The sequence below is a fragment of the Vulpes lagopus genome, chromosome 4, assembly GCF_018345385.1.
Source record: "Vulpes lagopus strain Blue_001 chromosome 4, ASM1834538v1, whole genome shotgun sequence".
In the NCBI taxonomy this organism is placed as follows: Eukaryota; Metazoa; Chordata; class Mammalia; order Carnivora; family Canidae; genus Vulpes; species Vulpes lagopus.
The window spans coordinates 57,680,357-57,705,146 of NC_054827.1; the positions used below are offsets into that span (position 1 = coordinate 57,680,357).

At 43.9% G+C, this 24,790-nt stretch overlaps 1 protein-coding gene across 1 annotated transcript in view; it reads left to right on the forward strand.

The window, feature by feature from the left end:
* CNTNAP2 (contactin associated protein 2) overlaps window positions 1-24,790 on the forward strand; it is a 1,951,553-nt gene that overhangs the window by 1,674,667 nt on the left and 252,096 nt on the right. The window contains exon 16 of the mRNA XM_041753355.1: window positions 23,991-24,161. Within this exon, the coding sequence (XP_041609289.1) occupies window positions 23,991-24,161 (171 nt within the window). The remainder of the gene's footprint in view (window positions 1-23,990; window positions 24,162-24,790) is intronic.

Consider the following 24,790-nt stretch of genomic DNA (forward strand, 5'->3'; position numbering starts at 1 on the left):
TTTTATAAATTAAACACTATACATTCATTTAAACAAAATTATCAGCATCTCCCAAATACCCATAATCACTTGTTTACTTCTGCGACAACAGCCAAAAATTAGAGATATGACAAATTAAACTTCCCAGACCCTTATACATTGATTACAAACATTTAATCAAGTATTTCTAAGCATTTAATTGAAAAAATTCTGATGTATCCAATTTTCCTAAGTACTTTAAATAACTTAAAATTATACAAGATTCTTACAAAATTGTTATAAATACAAAGGTAATCAGGAGTTGGGAACTGAACCAGTTATAAATATGCAAATATAGTGAATTTAAATATCTCTTAGCCTTAACCTAATTCTTTTTTTTTTTTTTTAGTATTTTCTTGGGTTATGTTTTTGACATATCAATTATATGCTATTTTTATAGCTTTTAGACTCTGAAAATATTATTATATCCAAATGAAAAACCACATTTCAGAACAGCCAAGAATGCCAAATCGAGATTATGAACCAATTGACTCTTAGTAAGGACAAAGACCCTCGTTTCTAAGATTTAAATTCTAGCCCATCAGATTAAGATCAGCAATTCAGATCATCAGATTAAGTTTCATTTAAATCCACATATATCCGATTGGTTTAACTTTTACAATGAAGTTTCCTCACAAATTATTTGGCCAGCATTCCAAAACCTATTATATTATCCTGTTATTATGATGTATTGACCTGGTCTGTTAGAATATCTTATTGGGAAATTTTTAAATATTTTATTAAGATTATTAGGGTCATATGGAAGTGTTACCTGCGGTAGGTAATGCCCTGAATCTGTATTTTAATTGTCCTTTCCAGGACACAGCAAAATTAATTATTTTTGAGATCACTGTTGATTCCTTTCTGCAGAGTGGTCACTGGTACTAATGAACTGTGAGTCCTTGTTTCTGAGTCCAGTTTTCATGTGTGGCTCTAGCTTCTGGTTGGTCCCTTCTGATCTCACTATAATAACTCCCTTTCTTAGGGTTATTTGGCTTACTGGTTTTGTGCCTACTATACTTTTTAGTGTATATAGTATAAAATCTATAGTCGGGAATATAACTAGGTAAAACAAAATATGCACATATATTAACTCCCCAATAACTCTACCCCATTTTGTGTACCTTTGTTTTAGAACTATCTTTTATGTGCCTTATACCAGCTTTTCTCTTCGAAGTGTCATTATAAGCCAATGACCTTTTGCAGACCAGACCCATCTTCTTTTAGTCAACCATAATTCATGCTCCCTCACATGCTCTTCTCCCTCTTTTCCTACTTCCTTCTCTCTCTCTCTCTTTCTCTCTCTCTCTCTCTCTCTTTATCTCAATGCTAACTCATCAAAATTTGGCCAGCAGAAATCTCTAACTTGACTCCATCCTTTTCCTATTTTAGTACTACCTTCAACATTCCTAAAAACATGTTTGCATGCTGGCAACAACAAGATGTTCTAGTCTCATTCCAAGTTGTTTTATTTTGTTTCATTTTACTGCTCCAAGACATAAATCAGCATCCCTACCAGAAGTAGCAGGAAGTACGAGAGAATAAGACCTAAGTACAAAATCTGTGCACAAGGGGGAACCAGGAAAGTCAATGGTAGATGAAAATATTGCTGTGACTCCCATTTAATAATGACAGAGCTGGAAAATTGGTGTTTTAACATCATAACTTCATAGTGGTTTTCTAAATAAGATTACACAGTGCGATGCTCTATTTTTCTGAGAGTATGTAGTTTCATTGACCACTAAGACATTTTTCTGCATTGAAACATTTGACCCTCATTTTTTCTGCATAGGCAGAATGCACTGAAGTATTTCTTATGCTCAGTTCCATGAGGATTCCAAAATATATAAACCTTCACAGAATTTAGAATTTCCTTCGTGCATGTGCACATGTGTACACGTATATGTGGGTGTGGGAACGTGTGAATAAATAAGGCTGTGGATATTTTTCACGCGGCAGGTAGTATTGTTATTGAGAACTTACAATAAACATGTTGCACTTAGCTTTCTCACACCCCGCCCCCACCATGAATTAATATCAGCTATGGTCTTCATCTAATTTCTTCATTTTTATACTTGTCTAGATAAGTTTCTTCATAACAATTTACACTTTCTCTTTGGAATAATATTCTTATCCCAGTTCTCAAAATTGACAAGGAATGAGTTAAAGGATGAAGTTACCTAATTTGTCTTAGGTATGATTGAAACCAATGCATAGGGACAAAATCGGGATGAGAGAAAAGAAATTTAGGTCAAAAAAAAGTCAACAAATAGAACTCTTTGCTTCTAAGAAACCATTATTTATGATATGAGACAAACAAGAAAACCCAAGATTGCAAAGAATTTTTCCTTTGCTTTTTTTTTCCATTTCTAGAATCCATCCTGAGTGATTTTAATACATCCCATTTAGCAGTACATGTTATACTATGATGTTCCCACTGAGTGTCTCGTCTCTGTAGGTTAGGTTGTAACTTCAGTGGTACCATGAGCCAAACAGAACCCAGCAGTGCTGCATGAGAATGAAAATCCACCCCAGCTGGTTGGGAGTTGGTACATATGGACGTGGGGAGAATTAAAAGATAGGCCTAGAAGCAGAGGATTCAGATCAGACAACCTCCCTCAGGTTCTAGAGACATAAAGTGAAGAATTTTAGGATCATCAGGAAGGAGGTAATTCGCTGAAATTCCCACCACAGAAACAGAAATAAGGTGGGATGCAGACATATGTTAATAGCACCAAAGTGGCCCATGGGCGTGTCTTATTTTGCCAATAATTTAACTGCAAATAACACACACTCAGATGAGGAAAACAGAATAAACATATATGGGGCCCCAGCCTAGGTCTTAAAGACCCAATATGCTTCATTTCCTTGGGTAAACATGTTCCTAATTCTTGTAGCCATTTGGTTAAATGTTGACCAAAAATAGCAGATGTTATATTGTGTTTGATGGTTGAAAGTTCTTACTTTCTAGGGCTGTCTGGGTGGCTCAGTCGGTTAAGCATCTGCCCCTGGCTGGGGACATGATCCCAGGGTCTTGAGATGGAGCCCTGAATCCTGTGTTGGGTTCCCTGCTCAGCGAGGAGTCTGCTTCTCCCTCTCCCTCTGCCATTCTCCCTTCTCATGCTCGCTCTCTCTCTCTCTCTCAAGCAAGTAAATAAAATCCTTTATAAAAAGGTCTTATTTTTTAAAAAAAGTTCTTATTTTGTCTTTAGTCTGGTGAATATCACATGGATCCACACAGAAATATGCGTCAGGTGTTTCCATCGTAACAAATGGCATAATTCCAAAAGGGCAACCAGCCAGGAGAGCTCTTAAGCCTCCCTGAAAAAGCTCATTATATTTTACTCTTGGCTTGAATGGATGAAGGAAGAGAGGCAGGCTGGTCCCCACTGGGGCTGCAAATCACCAGCATTCTGGAATTGAAGGGAAGGGTGGGTGCACCCACAGCAGCTGCCCTCATGAGGAGTGAAAGTCTTGCTGCCCCAAAGTCCAAAACCCAACAGTTTTAAGTAAGAAGAGAGCTTTAGAACCATTTTACTGTGGTTTAAAAGGCCTTCACTGTGACCACACCTAGCTTGTGTTCTTGCAATGCGCCTCTGATTTCTCGAGGAGCCAGGGTCCCCATTTACACGCAGAGCTCTTTTAGGAGCAGGTGAGTGATTAGATATACAAAGAGCACTGCCAGGAAGAAAGCACCCACAGCCTCAATTAAAAAAAAAAAAAAAAAAAAGATCAAGCTTCAATTCATGTACCCGTGTCCTGATGACCCAGATCAATCAATGGTTTAATTGATAATCCCTCACATCATCTCCTCAAACGGTGATTTGTTCCACTTATCATAATTTCTAAATAGCATAAAACGTGGGGATGCTCTTTATAGCATATGTGGAGTTTAAACAAATAGCACAGTCCATATGCTTTAAACATCCCAGAATTCCAGAACGAGAATTCTGTTGAACGTACTTGGAAAATACTTAACTAACCGGACTATTTACAACAGAGAGAGCTACAAAATTCCGTGGCTGTTGACAGCCAGGTCATTTGAAAGACCCTTAGCACAAAAAGTAAGGCACGAATTTAGGGAGCTGGAGGCTTTGGGATTTGTCCTTTTTTGCAGGTTTATCTTATAGGCAACCTAGTGACCAATTCACCTTGACCCAACTGAGTAGGAGATTATAGGCAGTTTGGCTCCAACGCATCACTGTTTTCGACCCACCGTAGTGCGCAAATTATAAATTGTGTAGTAAGAAGACTCTCAAATTTTTTACGCACGACAGAAAACTAGCAGTCTAGGCGACTGATGAGGAATACAGGCTCTGGATTCAGACAGACAAGCTCGGAAGCACATCCTGCTTCCCACATGAACTTGAGCAAGTTATTTCATCTGTGCCTGTCTCCACCGAAGGGGGAATAACAATGGTACAAATCCTTCAGGATTTGCGAAATTCAAGAGGAATGGTGCAGATTAAGTGCCTCGCACAGTGAAGGACCCAGGAAACTGTCCAGAAATATTAGCTTTCGTGTATTAGTATCATTATCTCTAAACATAATGGCATTTTTGTTAACTAAGACTAAGAAGAAAAGAAGGAAAATGGCATTACTACTTGAGAGGGTTGAATTTGCTGGCAAACTTTGTGACACCTGTTGCTAATTAAGTCTGTTCAGAAAGCTGCCCTGTGGGCCCTGTGGAGGGTGACTTGGAGGGGGAGGTATTAGAGCCAGGGAGGCAAGAGAGATGCAAAAAAAAAGACAACAGGAGATGATGTGAGAGACCCTTGGAGGTACAGTTGATTGCATTTGGCATCCAGTTTGGCCTGGGCATGGAAGCTGTGGCTCAGAACGGCCCCTGATGCCTCCTCACACCAGGTGACTCTGTGAAGTCAAGTCTTGAGGTGAGAACCACAAGAGGAGCCGGTCTTGGGGTGTGGGCAATGAGCTTGGTTTTATGCTTGCTCTTTTAACTTCTGGTAGGAAATCCAGAAACATGGGCACGCCCTGCTAGGGTTTTGGCCTTTCACTCTCAAACTCTGCTCAGAGGTCTGTGTGGAGACCTGGGTGGGGATTATCAGTGAGAGACAGTGGGGATCCAGCAGAGAGACAGCACAAGAGAGAAGACAGGGGTGACGTGAGCAGAGCCCGGGGGATACAGTCTGTAAAAGAGATGCAGAGATAGTAGGACCAATGAATGGACCAAGAGTAAAGTGGTAGGAAGAGAGCCAGAGAGAATATCGTTCTAAGTGAGCTTGAGTCAACGAGCATTGAGATTGAGAAGAAAGATGGCACGCCAAGTCTTCCCCACTGGATCAAGGACTGAACTTAAAATCCTGTTTTCCCCAGAGACCCAGGGACAAGCCAAGTTCGGCTGACAGCGTACAGCTTTCTCTGGCAGAGGAGGCTGGGTCCTTCAGCATCAAAGCTGATGAACCTGCACTCTCAGTGTCCATGTGGCTTCCAAGCTATTTCTGCTCATTGAAACCTAACTAGAGAGCGAGGCACGATCCCTTGGCAGAGTGTCCTTGTGTCCTCAGTATGAGGCCTCCGGTCTGGCTGCACAGTAACAGGGATGAATGTCATGTTTATCCTTCACAAAGTTCAAAATAACAGTAGTTCAAAACCTTCTAAGAAGCCAGCCTTCTATCAAGTGATGGGAGAGGCACCTAGACTCCAGGGCTGCGTTTCCAACGCTTCTATAGAAAAGACCACCTGCCCCAGAAGCAGCTGAGGTGCTCATTAAAAGGGCAGATTCCAAAGATCTAGGGATGAGGGCTCAGAGAGCTACATTTTTAGCAAGCCCCACAGATTATTCTAATGGGCAATAAAGTCTGGGAGCCATTGATTATAAAAGAATAGATGATCAGCTTGAAAGAGCCAAAAAAATAAAAATAAAAAGCACTACCTGGGAAAAATAATCTGAAGGGAATACTACCTTTTACCCAAAGGAGATAATCCTTGACAGAATTGTGAGACTTTGTGAAAACTAATCGGGTCTGGTTATCTCACTTTCCAAATTATTTCTGTGAGTTTTTCCTCCCGTCCTGCTCTGCGTTTCCTGATTAATACACAGTGGAATGCTTTATAGTTTTTCAAGCGTGCGAAATAGAGCAGGAGGAAAAATTCCCATGCATTTTCTTCAAAGAAAGCGTTTTGAAGTGTAGCATTAAAAAGGAAAAAGTCATGAAATAGTTTAACTTTTTGTCATGGAGGGTGAGTTGTGTTCACACTCTCATTGTTGGGAAGGGCTGTTCAATGTATACTTCCTTTTCCTCAAGTGTAAAAATTGACCTTTTTTTTTTCTACCAGAAAGCATCGATGTCCAAATTCTTTGTCACATATGAACTCTAGAAATTATTACTTGATTCTCGTTAGTGGAGAAAATTAGAATAGTTTATGGCCTGCTGTGTTATCCTAGCATCATCCCCTCGTTTGTCAAGATTCTTAAGCTGGACATTTTTCTGCGTGTATATGTGTGTGTGCTGGCAGTAAAACATAGATCACGGCTGAAAGGTAACTACTAGAGAATTATTAGAAGTATAAATATTGACTGTGGATATTGAAATATTTATCCCCACCCTACGCCGATACTTGAAATCATACCAGTAGAGATTAATGAGTTTGGATCTCAAAGGCGATTTCAATCTTCAGGAACCTCTCATTAAAATAATAATTTTAAGAACAGGGGTGCATGATCATTAAGGCTTTATCAGCCACCACACGATGAAGGTTTTGTTGATTAGTAACTGCGAGCAGGATTGGCAAAGGTGAAGCTTGAGACACATCCGGGAGATTAGGACTACAAGACCACCTTCTGACGTTCCTAGTCGCTCAAACAGAGCAATTCTTCCTATTTCTACAAAAGCAAAACTTTAAAGGACTTATCCTCATCAGGCATTGGAGTAGAAACCTCACCCAGTGAGTAAAAGAGCCCCCCTCCTGGGAAAGATCAAGATCGTAGTGTCCCTTAACAGGACTAAAATAACCGTTAGTCAACCAGAGAGAGGAGGAGAGCCTCTCAGCTGGGGCAGAGGATGGCTCTGGCCTAGCACCTGACCTTCCTTTAGAAGAGAGCTGCTTGGAAATATCGGAGCTGGAGAAGGGCTTCCCCAGGCCAAATCTGTGCTCCAGGACATGGGTATAGGGTTGCCAACTAAAGATCAAGTGTTAAGCATGACAAATGTCTTTGTGAGGTATCACAGCACAGACTTCACTTCATATGGGAAAATTGGACCCTTCACGTGTGGTCTAACCTGATGTTCAGCCATCCCCCGCACATTTTCAGACACCTTTTTAACGAGTTCAGGACGTTAGGAAGGGGAACCATCCCAGCCAACTTAGAACCACTGGCCTCTATCGCACGAGCGCTACAGAAATTATCTCTGTGTGTCGCAGGCCACCAGGAAGTGTGTAGTTCAACCCAATTCAACGTCATTTGAAAAAGAATCACAAGTACTTTGACAAGGCCTATAAAGAATTAATTAAAATATCTTTAGTATTTTGTCATATGAGATTATTTTTAATTCGCGCTTTCCAGATAACCTCAACAAATGTTACTGAGTTTATCACATCCCTCAATGAAATAACAAGGCTCGATTTTGCCAAGTAGCAGCTGGAAATTGATCCTTCGAAGCCTTCCTGGTCTGTTCAACTACATGACCCACAGCTCCCCCACCGGTGGGCGCAAAGTGGTGCATTGCAGTCATTCAACAGTGTTTGCTGAGCACCTGCTATGTGCCAAACAAGGTCAAGGACAGGCAACAAAGGACAAGGCAGGCAAAATATGCCTGCGTGGACCTTATATCCCGGTTCAGGAAAGACAGTCAATTAAGAAGGAGAATTAATATATAAACAGATACATTAGATAATGATGTAAGCTGTAAAAATGAAACCAACGGGAGATGCCGGAGAATGACTTGAGGTTGGAGTTTCCATTTCTTTGAGAAGGTGGCATGGACTCTGAGGAGGTGACTGACTTCTGAGTGATGAGAAGAAGGCAATCCTGCCAAGATCTGCAGAAAGCATTCCAGGAAGAGGAAACCAGTCCTGAGATTGGAACAATCTTGATCATTTGCAGAGCAGAAAGAAGGGTGGTGTCAGGGGTCCTGGGTGGCTCAGTTAGTTAAGAGTCTGCCTTTGGCTTGGGTCATGATCCGGGAGTCCCTGCCCCCCTCCACTTTGGACACTCTGCACAGCGAGGAGCCTGCTTCTCCCTCTACCTCTTCTCCTCCCCCACAGCTCATGCTCTTTCACTTGCTCACTCTTTCTCAAATAAATAAATTCTAAAAACAAAAAGAAGAAGAAGAAGAACAAGGCTGGTATAGCTGGATCCAGGGAGAGAGTAGAACAGGGTAATATCAGAGACAGAGACAAAATGATGAGGTCCCTAGATGCTGGATCTTTTATGAAGTCTAGCTCAGTGTGTGCGTACAGTAGGTTCTCAGAAGAGACATGAGGGGAAGCGAGCCGGTCTTCTCCCCAGGGTACCTGGGCTGTACAGAAGAATCTCCCCCTGGATCTCCTTTAGCTGAGATTTGAAGACAAGGATACAGTAACATGTTCAGGCTCCTTTCAGGTGCCAGGAAAGCCCAGCATAGAAATCCTGTGGGAGCGTTTTGAGGACTAACATTTTATAAGAAAAAGTAAGTGCAGGGCACCAGGGTGGTGTAGTTGGTTACGCCTTGGACTGTTGATTTCAGCTCAGGTCGTGATCTCAGGGTCACAGGATCAAGCCCCACGTCAGAGTCCATGCTCAGCCCGGAGTCTGCCTATTATTCTCTCTCTCCCTCTCCCCCTCCCCGTCACTCACGTAGACTTAAATCTTTTTTAAAAAGGGAAAACTGAGGGCTGGGGAGGAGGAGTGAGTGAGAATTACTTTGTAAAAGAGTGTGCAGCATTTTCTGCAGAGAGAGCACCTGTACTGAAGCCATGAGACTTGGGTTCGAAATGAACATTAAAATTTTCCGTGCCTCAGTTTCCTCATATGAAACATGGAGCTCTTACCAGAATCACAAGTGACGTTGAGAAGATTAGTTGAGAAAATGCCCGTATTGAAACGTTGCTTGGATCATGGTTCCATAGACTTTAGCTACCGTTAATAACGAGTACCAATTCTGTGAAGTTACTGATTAATAAATATTAGTGACTCTGTAAAGTCCAGAATCTTGACCAAATAAGGCTTGGGGAAGAAGAGTTTGCTTATGGCCAGTGAGAATTCATTATAAGAAGAAAGTTTAAAGCATCATTGTTAGTAGTTAGTTGATTTGTGCATCGGGGGCGGGTGGTGTGTGGTTTAGGAAAGGCTCCGGGGCATGTGGGCCTTACAGGTGAGTGGGAGAGCCTCAGGAACCCTCTTCTCTCTCAGGACGGGGGAGAATGTCCCTCTCGCCCACTGCAGCCACAGTATCACCATCAGGCGGGGCCTAGAGACCTATCACCCAGCGTCAAAGCCGATGCCTCCTCTGCCCCCATCTGCTTAGCCCCCGTATGGTCTTTCCTTTCAAACCAACAGTCCAATTACCACAGGTAATGAAAAAAAAAAAATCTGACCTTCATTTGTGTCTCACAAGGAACACGAAGGCCATTTAATCCCCAGCACGTAACACTTCTAAATTCTCTTTTGTGCTGCTCTTGCTCCATATTTCTCCATCCTGCCCCACTCACACTCAACCCATCCCGAGTTCTAACCAAAAACTCCCTTTCTTCAGCTTTTGTGGACTCTTGTCTCTTCTTCCTCTTCCTTTTCCCTTTCTCTTTAAACACACACACACACACACACACACACACACGCACACACACACATGCACACATGCACACACACCCTGGGTCCTTCCCGGTACAAATTGCCCATCCATTACCCCACAAAGGTAACCAGTATTAAAATTTGATGTGATGCCTTCTAGATTTTTGTCTTTTATTCTATGCATCAATGAACACACACACACACACACACACACGTATACATGAGTCAGGCATGTCTACAACACACATACATACTTTTTAACATAATGGAGCCGTCATACACATTTTGTCCTGAACAATGTGTGCCACTTACCAGTATACAGTTAATAATTTGCATATTTGTTTAATACACCATAGCAGATTGACCCATTGCGGTTGTTTCCATTTTTTTGCTATCGGAAACTCTTTAAAATTTTACAAACCACTGAAGCACCAAACTGAAAAGGTGTGTGCATGGTGCTCACCTCGAGGCGGAGGTTGGAAGATTAAGGAGAAAGTCAAGTGGATTGAAATCAGCAATAAAGCGACCGTTCTCCAATACTAAATGTACTTGAAATTTATTCCCCTGCATCTGTAGGTAAATGTCCTTCTGTTCCTGAAACAATAAATCCCCATAAACTTCCTGTAAAGTTTTGCAGAGGTGAGATGTGAGATTGGCTCCATCGAAATCCATTCAGTGCTTTGTTTGTGCACCTTCCGATCTGAATTTTAAAGCCCCTGCTTTTGCTCCGGAGCCCTGGGACTGAGAAAAGGTCAGAATGCAACACGTTTCAGAGCTGCCGTGCTCTCGGCCGCCGGCCTGCTGGAAATCGTTGCTTTCAAAACCTGGATTGTGCCACCACGTACTCGGTCTCAAATGAGCATCACCCACAGCGCCATGCAGTGGTAGTTAAAACTGCTCACTTTGGCTTTTTGTTGTATTCTCAGGTCACCTTTAGAGGTGTTGAGATTCCCAGATGGCTGGATTCTGAACAGGCGGTCTTTACTTTCAAGTAAACCCCAAGGGCAAGGCCTGACACCCGAATGTCTCTTTTACAACTTGAAATGTTGAAGTGGAGGATGCGAAGTCCAATCGTGAAGTGACATGTCGCACCGGGTGGCATCGTGATCATCTATGTCATAGTTCGTTATCCGTGTGTGTACTTCTGACCCCACAGTATGTTCAGTAAACGTCGAGGGAGGGAGGCCCTGCCATGTGGGGTTGTGGCAGCGCCCCTTCATTCGCAGCCAACGTCCTTGGTGGCCGGGCAGCCCCTCGGAGCAGCGGGCGATGCTGTCCAGCCATCCTGGGCTGCCCCTTCTGGGGACACACTCTTCCCACCAGGCATCCCAACAACTAGTCACCGCACCAACAGTCTGTCCTGCCCTCGTACAAACTCCCAGATTCCTTTGAAGTAAAACCGTTCTAAATCAGCAGAGTGGGTGCCGTCGCACTCGCTTTAGTATTTGTCGTGATTCTGTGACAGACCATTACAAAGGTCCTGCTGGTCTCACACCGTCAGGCCAAAGGATGCCCTTTGCAGTCAACTTGAATCCCGTCTTCCAACCCCTACTCCTGGGTGATCACAACCAAAGCTGTGTCTGTGCATCCAGCTTCACACCACCGGAACCACAGGGGACCGTGGGTTGCCAATGGGATCGTGTCTTCGGTGTATTCTTTTTTACCCTGAAAGTCTGAACATCCATGTCGGCTTTGATGCATTATTTATTTTTACACGGGAAATTATTTTCACTTAGCCACTGAACGGAATTTGTGTTTGGGCTCTCTCTCAACTGCATTCCCTTTCTCTCGAGTATTTATGAGATGTTAAGAGACTGCAGCGCACTCTGGATAAGTCCAGGCCGGCTCTCTCACCCTAACATATACAAGGATCTGTCGTTTTTCTATGATTAACAATAAGTAGAGGCCCAAAGAGGCGTCTTTGCCCTTCGATAGTGCTTTGGAATTTCGAAGAGCTTCTGTGTGACGCCTTCGCTTCGCATCATGACAACAGCCCTGTGACGGAGGAATTATGTTTCCTATTTTACAAATAAAGAAACTGAGGTTAGAAATGCTTGTATCCCCGTTTCCCCACCTCCTCTTTGCAGCGCAATTTGTTTTTCCTGCTTTACTGATCTGTCTCCTCGAGATAGGGGAGCAAGGGGTGAGAAGAGGGGGGGCTGTGTTAGTTTTCAGTAGGAAAAAGACAGTATCTATGAACGGGACGTGTGAATCTTTTTATTTCCTGTAATGAAAAGAGCACAAAAAGGAAACTTTGATTTGTGTAACATAATTGTGTGGCTCATATCAATCCATTACTCCGCTGTGCGGAGATCCTTCCAGTGTTCACATCCACCATTCTGCTGAAATGGGCGGCTTTTCTCCACATTTTACTCACCTAATGGATTTTATATAAAATCTGTTTTTCTATGGATGTGGGGCTGTGGGGGGTTTGTAGTCTATCAATACGGGAGGGCTGCTGCACATTATAGCACTCCTGCTCGGCACAGCGGCAGAGTACAGCTAAATACATCACGGTCTTTTGTATTTGTGCCATGGCCATTCTTCATGGCAACAGGGCAGATGATAAAACGGGAGCCTAATGGTATGAGGGCATGAATTACAATCGTAGGGAGAGAGGAAAAGATAAGAGGCAGTAGAAACCATAAGGGAGATGTTGTAGAGACAGAAGTGACAGCCATGAGTCTGGCAGCCCTCAGACTCACCAGAGAGCCACCCGCGTGGCCCAGCGGTTGGGCGTCTGCCTCCCGCTCAGGGCGTGATCCCAGGTTTGGGGATCGAGTCCCCAGGGAGCCTGCTTCTCCCTCTGCCTGTGTCTCTGCCTCTATCTCTGGGCCTCTCATGAGTAAATAAATAAAATCCTAAAAAAAATATATATATATTTAAAAAAAGAACCATGAGAGCACCATGAGGGCCTGCTGACCACCCCCTGGTCTGGAAGAGGGCCTGTGCGTCTCAGATCGCTGAGATGGGAAATGTTGAATGTGCTCAAAAGTCCAAGTAAATAATGCCAAACCAAACAAGCAAAGAAACAGAAAAACAAAAACAAAAAACAAAACAAAATAAAAAATCCCACCTGAATGAGCTATGTAACTCTTTGATTCGGAAACTAGAGAAGGTAGGTTTGGTAGATGGTCACCAAGTGGTGGTGAGAACTAGTAGTGAGATTACCAATGGTTCAATCTCTTTTAAGAATGCTTTTGTTTGCTTTTACTTACTCAGGAAATACATATTGAACAAATCTGTGCACGAGGCTGGATATTACAGGTAGAAAGAAATAGAAAATATAATCTCCACTCCCTGAAATTCATCGCTGCGCAGAAGTGAGGAGCCCATGAAAGTAATTCTAATAATGCAGTAAGTTAAGTGCCGTGCTAGATCCAAGATGCAGCAGGAGAGTGGGAGCACAGGGACAGGGTGCCACACCCTGCCGGGCAGGGGCCAGAAGGCCACCGAGGTTGGAGAAAAGGATGGGCCCGAAGGAGGCACCCATGCAAGTAAAGACATGCAGTCCACACACAGCATGGGGGGTGGTAGGAAGTCAGCAGCTGCGAGCTGTCGGGCACACGTTCTGAGGCCGGGGTAGGGGGCGAGGAGGCTGGAGAAAAAGGCTGACACCTGATTTGCCACATCCAGGAGTTTGCAAGGTATCCTACGGGCATCTGGAACCGCTGGAGGTTTTATTCTTGAGAGAGAAACTGCCAGCTGTGCATCCTGGAAAGACTCCCCTGTTGGCTCTACGAGGACCGGATCCAAGATAAACAACACTGGAAGCAGAACCGAAAGTCACCGTGTGGTCCAGGCGACAGGTGATGGCCTGAGCCCTGGGAAGCAGAAGGAATAGCAAGGAGAGGACACACCTGCGGAGTGTTTCGGGGGTGCAGGTGCCAGGCCTCGGGGATGGGGTGGATTCAGAGGAACGACTCCCGTGTTTCTGGCTTGAGTGGCAGAGTGGGAACAGCTCCAAGTGGAGAAGACTGCAGACAGAGTGAATTTGGAAGAAATCTATGCATTTGGAAGAATTTGGAAGTGATCCAGTCATTTAGAGTTTGCAGCACTTGTAGGTCAGAGTGAAGCTGTCCAGTAAGAAACCCAGAGGTTAATCTCCAACTCCAAGGAGCGACCTAACTGTGCATAAATTGCAGAACCACGGGTCTGTGGCTAGCACTTTGAAATCATGAAAGGAAATGAAATCACTCAGGAAAAGAAAGAAAAGCTGATTTATCCGTGGGACGGACGTGCAAGCATTTGAAAGTCAGGCAGTCCCCGGAGTAGCTCTGTCACGGCCACTCCTGTGTACTACATGACTTGTTAAATATTTTTAATTTCAGCCTGCATGTAGGGATGTGAATGTGGGCTCCAGCCTCCAGATGCAACAGTCTCATTTTTGCTAAAGCAGACAGATCTTCGTCCAATCCTTCAATCTTGGGGGAGACATTCAGGCTTGCTGTTCCGGCCTTCGGAATCGATCACATAGAGACCGTAAGAGTTTACCCGAGACAGAAATATGAAGGAAGAGCAGAGGGCACAGCTATTGCCCTTACAAAACTAAGTTATTCATTTCTCCACTTCTGGGTAATAATTTTTGCCTTTGAATCCCATTATACTTAAGGTGACTAGTGTAACTGGTTAGGCATGACTCACGGTCCCAATAAGGAAAGTGTGAGGAGGTTTAGGGATCTAGCATGGAGACTCTGGAGAGCTTGAGACCTGCTCCCCATCTCCAAATATCCGAGTACACAGAACCATGCATTCGAAATAAAATAAAATTACCTCTTTAATACTACAGTGTTTTATACACGCGGTTGACAGATTCAACATGTGATTTTCCACGACTGATTAGGACACCCCAGCTTCATCACATCCCCCACGATGGGGCTACTGGTCAGCTCACAGCAGGTGCAGGGAGCATCGTGACTTCAGGTGTTTGACTATTCTATCCTCTTTGTCTGCGGCATCCTGACCCCATTCTTGAACCAAACCATAGGGAGACACAAGGTGAAAGATTTGCATTGTTGACGCCGCCCACGAGCTCTGCGTGTTGTGGCAACAGAAAAGACTTGCTGGTGAGGGTGACACCTTGCCAGTTACTAACGTTTTAACATGGAGCCCTTCATTTTGAGGTTGAGCTTGTCGTATAAAATCAGGCTGGGAGCTGAACAAAGCTACTTTTACCTTTCCTGAATGTACAAAATGGTTTAATTAAGGAAGTCATTTTTTTTCCACCCATAAGGACACCTCTACAAATAGACTCAAATCTACATGCAAATGGAGCCATCTGGCTTATTGTTGTAAATAGCACCCAGCCCCTGGTAAACAATAGAAGGCTCATTGCATAACTCAGAGAGTACCCAAATGTCTAACCTTGGGGTCACTAAAAATTTTCAGAGTAATTTGTCTCCTCAGAACTCCTATTTACATTAAAAACTGCATAGCACTTACAGCAAAGACGGTAGCTACAGTGTGGTCCCAGCACTGGGCCACTGGATGGCTCTGAAGAAACTGCTGGTTGTGAGAGCCATTGGCATCCCAACCACACCCGCAGCCATGGCCTCACCAAACCACGGCCCACAGCTGGAGAGCCCACGTGCAGTCTCCTCCTGGTCGGCCAGATGCCCAGTCTTCCAGCCACTGGCTCTTCACCTTTTCCTACTTATCTACTTACCTAGTAACTAGTTACCTAGTTACCACTGAGGAAACAGGAAGAAAGCCTACAGGTACCTCTGGCATACCTTTGTTCAAGTGAGATCATCTATAGATTATCCACTTTCTTAGATGCTCAGCTGCTCCCTTGTTCATCAGATTTTTGTTCAATGGCTGCTCTACAAAACTATTTATCACATTACCAAGGCTCAAAGTGACTCCCATTTGTGTGTATGTGTCCTGAAGGAATGTTTTTTAAGTCAGTAAGGAGACGAAGAAACAGGGAGCACACAGTTTTGAAAGCCAATGAGCAGAGGGGTGAGAAGAGAAAAAGCCAAAGGGCAGACATAGGTATGAGTCTGAGAGGAGCCACCTGGCTGGAGAAGTCTGAATTGGAGGTTATCTCAATTTAGCTGGGGGTGGTTTGCTGCTCCCCCTTAGAGAATTCACCCACGGGGTACGGAAGCCTCGGGAGGGGCCTTGAGGTTTGCTGACTTCCTCTATACCTGTTTCAGAAGAACCTGCTTTCCCATCCTCCCCCACTCCCTGGCTAAGCCCTCAGACAGGGACTGCAAGTGACACCAAAGCAATTCTTGTCCTCTTGGTGTTAGTAACAGTAATAGTAACATGTGGAACACTTACATTGTGCTCAGCACTCTGCTAAATGCATGTCACGGATTATCTTCTGTGATTCTCAACAACCAATAAAAGACGCTGCATTGTTATGCCGTTGCACAAATGAGGAAATGGACATTGAGGAAGATCAAGAAACATGTCCCAAGTCGCCCAGTGGGGATGGGTAGCAGAGCCAGACTCTAGAGCCTGCATGGGGACCAACACATGGCAGCTTCGCCACGTGACAAACCAGAGCAGCCCCCACGAGAATCATTTACTGTCACCTCACCGTCCTCTCCAGCCCAGCTCCGCAGCACTCCTTGCTCTTGCTACCACCACCGTCACAGGGGTACCTCTGACATGTCACATGTTCAGCTGCTTCTTTCCTTACAGTACGGGAAGACCCATGAGTCCAGACTGTGGACAGGCAGATGCGAAGCAAACTCTAGCAGGTTCAGGAATGGGAGTGGGCAGGAGGCCCTGTGGGGTGAGGCTCACAGAAAACTGGTTGGAAGTCTCTGTAGCATCAGCTATACCCCCTGTTCACGTTCTCCAATCATGCCAATGGCTCTTTTGTTCACCCAAGCAGGAGGTGAGAGGTTAACACTCCAGAAGTAGGCACCAAAGAAAAAGGAGTGAAAAGTCCTCCATTAAAACAGAAGACATGGAGATCTACCTACCTATCTAACTATGAACCCCCTCCACCTCCCTCTCTGAGCAACCAGAACACTGACCATCACATATATATTCCTCATGAAAAAGTTGGAAGATTTCTCCTCCCAAGAAATCGAATGATCTATGTCCCAAAAGAGGTCACAGATGTTGATATTTGGAGGCCCCTCTATGAGATAGGAAGCTCCCCACATTGTAGGAAAGCCCAGTCATCAATGAAGCCACCACCAGCCCCAGACCACATATTCACAGAGTCCAGTCCACTTGCTAGTACTTCACCAGTCAGCATGAATGGATACGAAAGACTCACCAACCATTGAAGGTGATGTCAGGGACCTCACGAAACAAAGAGTCCAAGCTAACAATAAGGCAAGGAAGAAGATCTCAGAAGAAACAGAGATAATGCAGAAAGCAGAAGAAAACCTTTTAAAATGAAATTTATTTTCTCAAATAAGATATTGCATCAAAAACTAATAACAATAGTAGTAATAGTAGCAACAAACAACCTAGAACAGAGTGCTATAAAAAGGGGGACCATCAGGGAACAAGAAATAATACTTGGACGTGAGAGATGTAATTGCTGAAATAAAAACACAATAGCAATGCTGAAAATAAAGCTGAAGGAATGTCCAAAAAAGTAAAGCACAAAGAAGAAAGATCTAAATTAGGAATGCAAAGGAGTAAGAGAAATAAAGGTAAATATAAAACTAATAGGTATTTGAGAAAGAAGGATTGGAAAAATTAAATCCCCAGACCTCACATGGGGAAGAGATCCATACCAAGCAGCTGTACAAAGTTTCATTTAAGGGAGTTAAATATCCTGACAGTTTCCAGAGACAAAAAGGTACAAATGATATAGGAGAGGCAAAAGCTGTCCTCAGTCCTCTTAGGGTTCCTGGCTGGATTTAAAAATTAAACTGACAAAGACAGATTAACAGAAGAAAGCATACAATTTACATAAAGTAAGTTTTACATGACATGGGAGCCTTCATAATGAAATGGTTAAACTTGAGTGATCCTGTACTAAGGTTGATGAATAGTAGAAAGTCGTGGAAAGACGTGATAGGACCACGTATGAGCGACGTGCGGTAAGCTGGTCGAAACTCAGCAAAATGTTCTGATTCCTCACAGGTTCCTTTGCCTTTCGAGATGATGATGTTCCTTTTCTCAGGGAGAGAGAGGGCACGTTACCTCAGGTCTATGACCTGCTTCAGGGGAGGGTCAGAGAGTCCTTCCCACACCTGCCATTTCTTATATTCCTTCAGCTCAAAATATTCAATTTGCTAAGATGCCATATTTGGAGGGAGCGCGTCTTGAACCCCATCAGTTACGTGCAAGATGTAGTAATCAGAAAGCATTAGCTTTCTCGGTGACAACACAGAAAGCTTGAAGATAATGAAGAAATGCCTTTAAAATTCCATGGCAGGGTAATTTTCTGAAGTGTCCCAATTAGGTGTGAAAGTAGAATAATGACTTCAGAAAAAGCAAGGATCTGGAAAGTTGACCTCCTACATTCCTTTTCTGAAAAAGCTACAGGTGGATGTGCCTATGGAAATGAAGGTGTAGACCCAGAGAGAGGGATCACCCAAAGTCACAGGGTCCAGAAATTTGGCCATTTAATACTGAAAAGTAGCATAAGGACGGCCTGCAGTCATGGCAAGAGACAGGTCCCAGGATGGGGGCTGTGCAACAACCCCGAGAAGAGTCAGCCCACAGGGCAGTAGGAAGACAGAAGCTGGAGAAGGTACCTCCAAGGGACAAAAAGGGGGCCACTAGATTACTCAATGTGTGTCATGTTGCAAACATTTGTGGGAAGAGTGTTATAGATGGGTTGAAGGATTTGGAGAGAATTTATGACAGGTACAAAGAAAACCAAGCCAATGAAAAAATAGGTAATTATTGAGTCTAGAAAAACAAAAAAAAATTATACACAAAAGAAAATATAATTAGATTTTACTAGTTGGCTCACTAGTAACTAATACATAGTACTAAAAATGAATTTCAGTATAAACAAAAATCTGTGAGTTTGCTAGTTTGGGGGAATATGGAGAAAGGGAAGGAGATGTGCTTGTAAAAAATGCTCAGTCTTTATTTTGCTTTCAGAAAGTAGACCAAATGTATCTAAAATGCAAAAATTAATACATAACGGCATATATATTTTACAAGTACAAGGATATAACTGAAAGAGTTAAAAATGTAGGGGTTGTGGTGGGAGGGGTGGAGCAGGGAGTTGCATTTTGCAACGTCCCTATGTCCCCTCAGTCCACTACTGGACTGTTCAAAACTATGTACCTGTAAGATTTGGTTAGAGATTAAAACTAGGCTTATAATTAATTGCTGCTGTCAACTTAAAAAAAAAAGGTAAACCAAAGCAAGCTCAAAATTATCAAAAAAAAAAAAAGAGGAGTTTATTTGGGAATAGCAGAGGAATTGTGATTTGGGACACCCAGACCGTAGCAAGCTCCAGGCATCTGTTGAGGGTTTGGGGAAGGCTGTGTTTATGGGCCAGGGCATAAGGAGAGGAGAGAGTCCAGTTAGTTCTGTTAAAATAAAAAACAAACAGAGGTCAGCTGTGAAAATTCCCTAAGCACACAAAACCAGTCCGGTCAGACAAACAAAGCTCAATTCAGCTTATTTTTCAAGACCAACCCAACCTAAGTCATTTCTTGTTCATGCGTCTGGAAACCATAAGCAAAAATTCCCTGAGGTGGTCATGCTGTAGCCCCTGACCAAGCAACCCCATTCCAATATTATCAGATGTCTGTAAATCGGGCATTTATGAGAAATCAGTCAGCCAGTCTGTAAAGTCTGTAAGTTTTATTTTCCTGGGGGCCCGTGGGTGAGAGTTTCCATTCTATATCCTACAGTTCCATTTTAGTTTGAAATTCTTTAAGACTGCCCAACAGAAAAGGTCCTTGGAATGTTTGAAGTCAGAATCCCACACCAGATAACCATCGGTGAGTTTGAAGAGCTGCTAAAGAATTTGGATGAATGGATGACGCTGCATTTTTTATTAGCGACTCACTGAGGTTTGCAGGGATACTGAGGGCCTGGTTGGTCGGCCCAGCCCCACTCTCCTGCACTGGCTGGAGGTACCTGCCTGCTCTCTCGCCTCAGGACATGAGCCCAGGCCTGGCCCACGATGTATTCAAAAAGCTTCCTAAATGGCCAAGTGGTTTTCAACCTGGTGGAACCTTCCACCTCATGCCCGCCATCTTGCCCAGCCTTTGATCATTACTGTTGTGCAGCCCTCGGCTGGGGCACTCCTCATCTCTGTACCTGCCTCGTCATTCTGTGGCTGTTGACTGGCCCCTCTGGCCTCAGATATGTACTTCTGTCCTGCTTCACACCTTCCAGCCTTGCCCCCTTTTGCCTCTCCACACCTGCTGAGACACCAGTCCTTGCCGTACAGCGAAATCTCTTATTTCCAACTTGGTATTCTCATCCAATATCACCTTCCCCTCTATAGCCCTGACCTTGATAGCAAGTACAAATTGCGGCTATTTCAATAATCTTAAGGTTATGAGACCATCAGTCTTGCAAATGCGGAGCACTGTTCAATGAGGTCTGTAGGGAAAAATAGAAATGAAGTCACAGGTAAGAAAAATTACAGGGTGCTAGTGGAGGCAGGGCCCCGCTATCAGGAGGTGCTAAAGTAGTGTCGGCTTTTATTTATCTTTATTTAGTATCTTCAATACTCAGGTTACCATAAAGTAGATTTTGTCCCATGAGGACTTTGCATATGGAGTGGAATTGGGTGTAACTGAGGGGGCAGCTATTCACTTATTCACTGGTTTAATAATTATTTATTGAGTACTTACTAAGTTCTGGGGCCAAAGGTTACAGAGATGAAATGGTTTTCTCCCACCTTTCCAGGAGCTTATGGTCAGTTGGGAACAGAGTAAACAATAATAATGCTGTAAGCTCCTTGCCTTACGAAGCACAGTGAGCACTAGAAAAAAAAAGCACGCTTCTTATTTTGTTATAACCCGGAATCCCAGAAACTGAGCTACAGACTCACTAGAACAGTTCATCAGGGTCTGGAGCAGTGGCAACCAAACTTTCTTATTGTCCACCCTGCTCATCAAAACCTTCGCACCACGTATCCCTGTTTCCTTAACCAATTCCATGAGGGACCACTAAATAGAATTTCTGATGTCCTCTGCTCGTGCCCTTTGGCCCCCCTTCAGCACCTCAGCTCTGACCCCACCAGTCAGGTCCCGAGAGGGGCCTCCCTGCTGCCGATCAAGAATCTGGACTTAGCCCGTTCATCCAGGGACTTGGGACATACAGCAAGTGACAGCACCAAAGATATCAAGAGAGAACCCAGACATTTCCGGGAGGATGACTGGTAACTGCCATTTGCACAAGACTCCATTTCCCCACGAATATGTCTATTCAAAAGGCTAAATTAGTTCGAAGTTGCTTAGTGAGCATAGAGTTAGGACAAATGGAATTGTGGTCTGTAGGGATCTTTCATCAAACTGGAAGACCTGATTAAACTGCCCTTCTCTTCTCCGGGGATATTTCTGTCTGAATAACCGGCGCTGGACCTCAAATAAATACTGACATGTTTTACTTTTAGCTTTCCTGTTTCTAGAATCATTTTAGACAACTGCCCTTCCGTTAAATACATCACCACCTCAGGAAACGGGAATGCACCTGATTGGAATGAAACTTTAAAATGTTAATTACGTTCATGTCCTGGGCATTCGGCCTAAAGGGACAGAATTGGTTTGCGTTAGGCTCAAGAGTGGCTGAAGACTCTGATCCTCGCAACCTCCTCGGTTGGTATAGGGCTCTCACCCCATTACGAGGAGCTGCATCCTCCAGGCCCTGGGGACCCGGCTTCATTCCTCCCAGAACTCTGGTGGGTGAGAGGGCTGCAACTTCTAGTTTGATTTAGGTTTTCCCTTGAGAGACCTTCGTGCTCAGACAGCAGGGAAAGGTGAGCCCTACGTCCCCTCACAGTATATTCACCAGATCTTGAGTCAGGAAGAGGACTCGGCCCTCAGATGATAGCAACTTACACAATCATTAAGATTCTTTCTTTTCAGGATATCAGTCTAACCAACATCATGCCATATTCTTCTTCCCAAGAAGAAACTAGTCTATTTTTCTACTGCTGAAAGCTATGATATTGCAATTTATTTATTTTTTATAAGTTTATTTTTTATTGGTGTTCAATTTGCCAACATAGAGAATAACACCCAGTGCTCATCCCGTCAAGTGCCCACCTCAGTGCCCATCAGATATTGCAATTAAAAAAAAATAGTTCAAAACTCCACTTAGACTTTTGGGACCCCTTAAATAATAGGTTTGACCACCACCACCACTGTTTTACCTTAGTGAAGACATTTATGAACATTTTGCACTGACTCACTGGTTATAAATTGCCGTTCACTTATCTACGTGTCACTATATACTGGGTATCGCTGAGAATGAAAACAACATGAATTGAATGAGAGGATTTTTAAATATCTCAGTAAATAACAACATCATATATTTAATTTAAAATTATAGTTTAAGTATAGCAGTACCAGCACAAAAATAGTTTATTTAAGAATAGCAGTTGAGGGCACCTGGGTGGCTCAGGTCATGATCCCCCGAGTCCTGGGATTAAGCCCCACATTGGGCTTCCTGTTCAGTGGGGAAGCTGCTTCTCCCTCTCCCCTTACTCCTCCCCACTGCTCATGCTCATTCTGTCTCTCACTCTCTCTCACATAAATACATAAAATGTTTTTTAAAAAATAGCAGTTGAACTTATTATGGCATATGTGCATACTTTGCGTGAAAAAAAGGAAAAAAATGCAGGAATAAAAAAGATTGGAGTGAACTTAATTGATTGCGTTCTTTGAAGGGAAGATACAGCAAAAATCAGTAAAAAGCAAAAAAAAAAAAAAAAACCTCAGATGTAAGAAGAAAATTTTGCACAGACAATTTACTGACCTCGTTGGGTTTTATTCAGTGATTCATGAATCAGGAAACATCTAATCTAGCAGATAGAAAGTATCCCTGACGAGCTATGGGAAGGAAGTAATTTTTCTAGACCAAAGTGAGCGAGAACAAGGAAGTTGCCCTGGGCATATGCTGATTGGCTAAAGCGGGGTCACTTCCCTTGTGGGGAGCAAAGAGGGGGCACGGGGCCCAGTCAGGTAAAGTGTGCTGAGCAGACAAAAGCCTTTTGGCTTTTCCCTCAAGCCTTCCTTTTGTGGGAGATCAGGGTATTGAAACTTCCTTAAGTTTTGGTTTGTTGATGTGGGACTTAGCATGAGTGACTCCATTTTGGGCCTAACCTGGTGATGTTAACAGGGGGTTGGGACTAAAGGGAAAGGCTTCAGTAGCTACTCTAAAGCATGCTCCTGTATTTTAGTCCTTAGCGTCGATAATAAACATACTCAGAAATGTTCACATTCGTAAGGACTTTCTCCCCTGGAGATAAAGTCAAGAGTCAGCTCCTGGTTGTATTAAATTCTCGGTCCATCTGTTCTAATGGAATGTGAGTCATAGAGCTGGGTGTTTTTATTTTGCCCTGTGAACTGCTTCTCTCCTAGGGACACTGCCTCCCACCAAGTGAGCAGGTGGCAGAGGAGGGGGTGTACAACTGTGTCTTCCCCATGAGTTCAAGGGTAGAGGCTGGTTGAGAGCCCGTAGCTGGGCTCAGCTCAGCACTCCCTACCCCCTCACCTGAAATCCGCAGGAAGAGGTTGGCAGGGGAGACATTCCCTTGCCTTTGAAGGTTTGGACTGGGAGGGGTGGGAAGACGACTGGCCTTGCCTGGTTGCCTGCTCATCCCACCTTTTCTTCAGCTCCCCACTCCCCAGAGCTTCCGCCTCTCCCCACACCTTATTCCTGCAGCACCTGTACCCAGCATCTGAGCAGGTGCTGCTTATTCAAAGACAAAAATGGATGAGAAGCAAGAGCAGAAGACCAAAGGCCTCATTCCTATCCTATGCCTCTGGGTTTAGCCCAGGTGCCTCTTGCACCACACTTCGGCCACTGGTACATGTGCGTGAGTTCAAAACAGCACCGCCCCCGCCGCCGCACATGGTAGTGCCAGGGGCTTCCCTCCATTTTCTCCTCCAGGGTTGCTCCCCAACTTTCCATCATTAATAAAACAGTCTCTTACGCACACATGTAGAACTTCTGGAAAGCCAAAAATTTGGAGGGGGATTTTGTGTGGTGATGTGCAGCAGAAAGCGAGGGCACAAGAGTTACTGCCAATGGAAACTTGGCAAAACTCAAGAAATGGCTTTCTTGTACCTCCCATGATGAAGGTACAAATAACCCTGTTTCTCCCCTTCCACAGGGAATTATTGGAATGCCGCCTCCTTCCCAAACCCATCATCCTACCTGCACTTCTCTACTTTCCAAGGGGAGACGAGTGCCGACATTTCTTTCTACTTCAAGACATTAATCCCCCGAGGAGTGTTTCTGGAAAACCTGGGCAACACAGATTTCATCAAACTCGAGCTGAAATGTGAGTATAAATTCTTTGTCAACTCGTGAACAGCCTCTCTTGTCCCTTCCAGCGGATCCCAACCCTGATGACCTAATGTCCCTGGATCCCAACATCAATGGCAGCCTTTGTTCTGGAAATGGTGCTGGAAGGTAGATACACAGACTTGAGAAAGACCTTGACCCCCTGCCCTCAGATTGCTCCAGAAGAAACCGGCACAGTTAGAGATTCCCAGGCAAGGCAATTCGAGGAAGAAGATGAGAGACAGAGACTTGTGTAAAGTGGTCGGGAGTAAAACATAAGGGACTGGGAGGGATAATAAAAAATTAAAAAGAGGGATACTAAAAACTAAAAAGAGGGATACTAAAAATTAATTAATTTAAAATTAAATTAAAATTAATAACTCTGTATGAGTTAATGAAGCAGCAGAGAGAGCATTGGGTTATACGAAGAAACGCTTGAGTCTGCAGCTTTCCAGAACAGGCCCCAAACCCACATACCCTCTAAAGGTCTCCCTTCTGAATTTATTTCACTAAGGGCACAGAAACTATCATAACCAGAGCAAGAGCAGATGTTGCCTAGCTCAGCCCGGCTTGCCTTGGATCCCAAAGACCCTCACGAGGTCCTGTGGTTTGGGAAATGCCATCTGT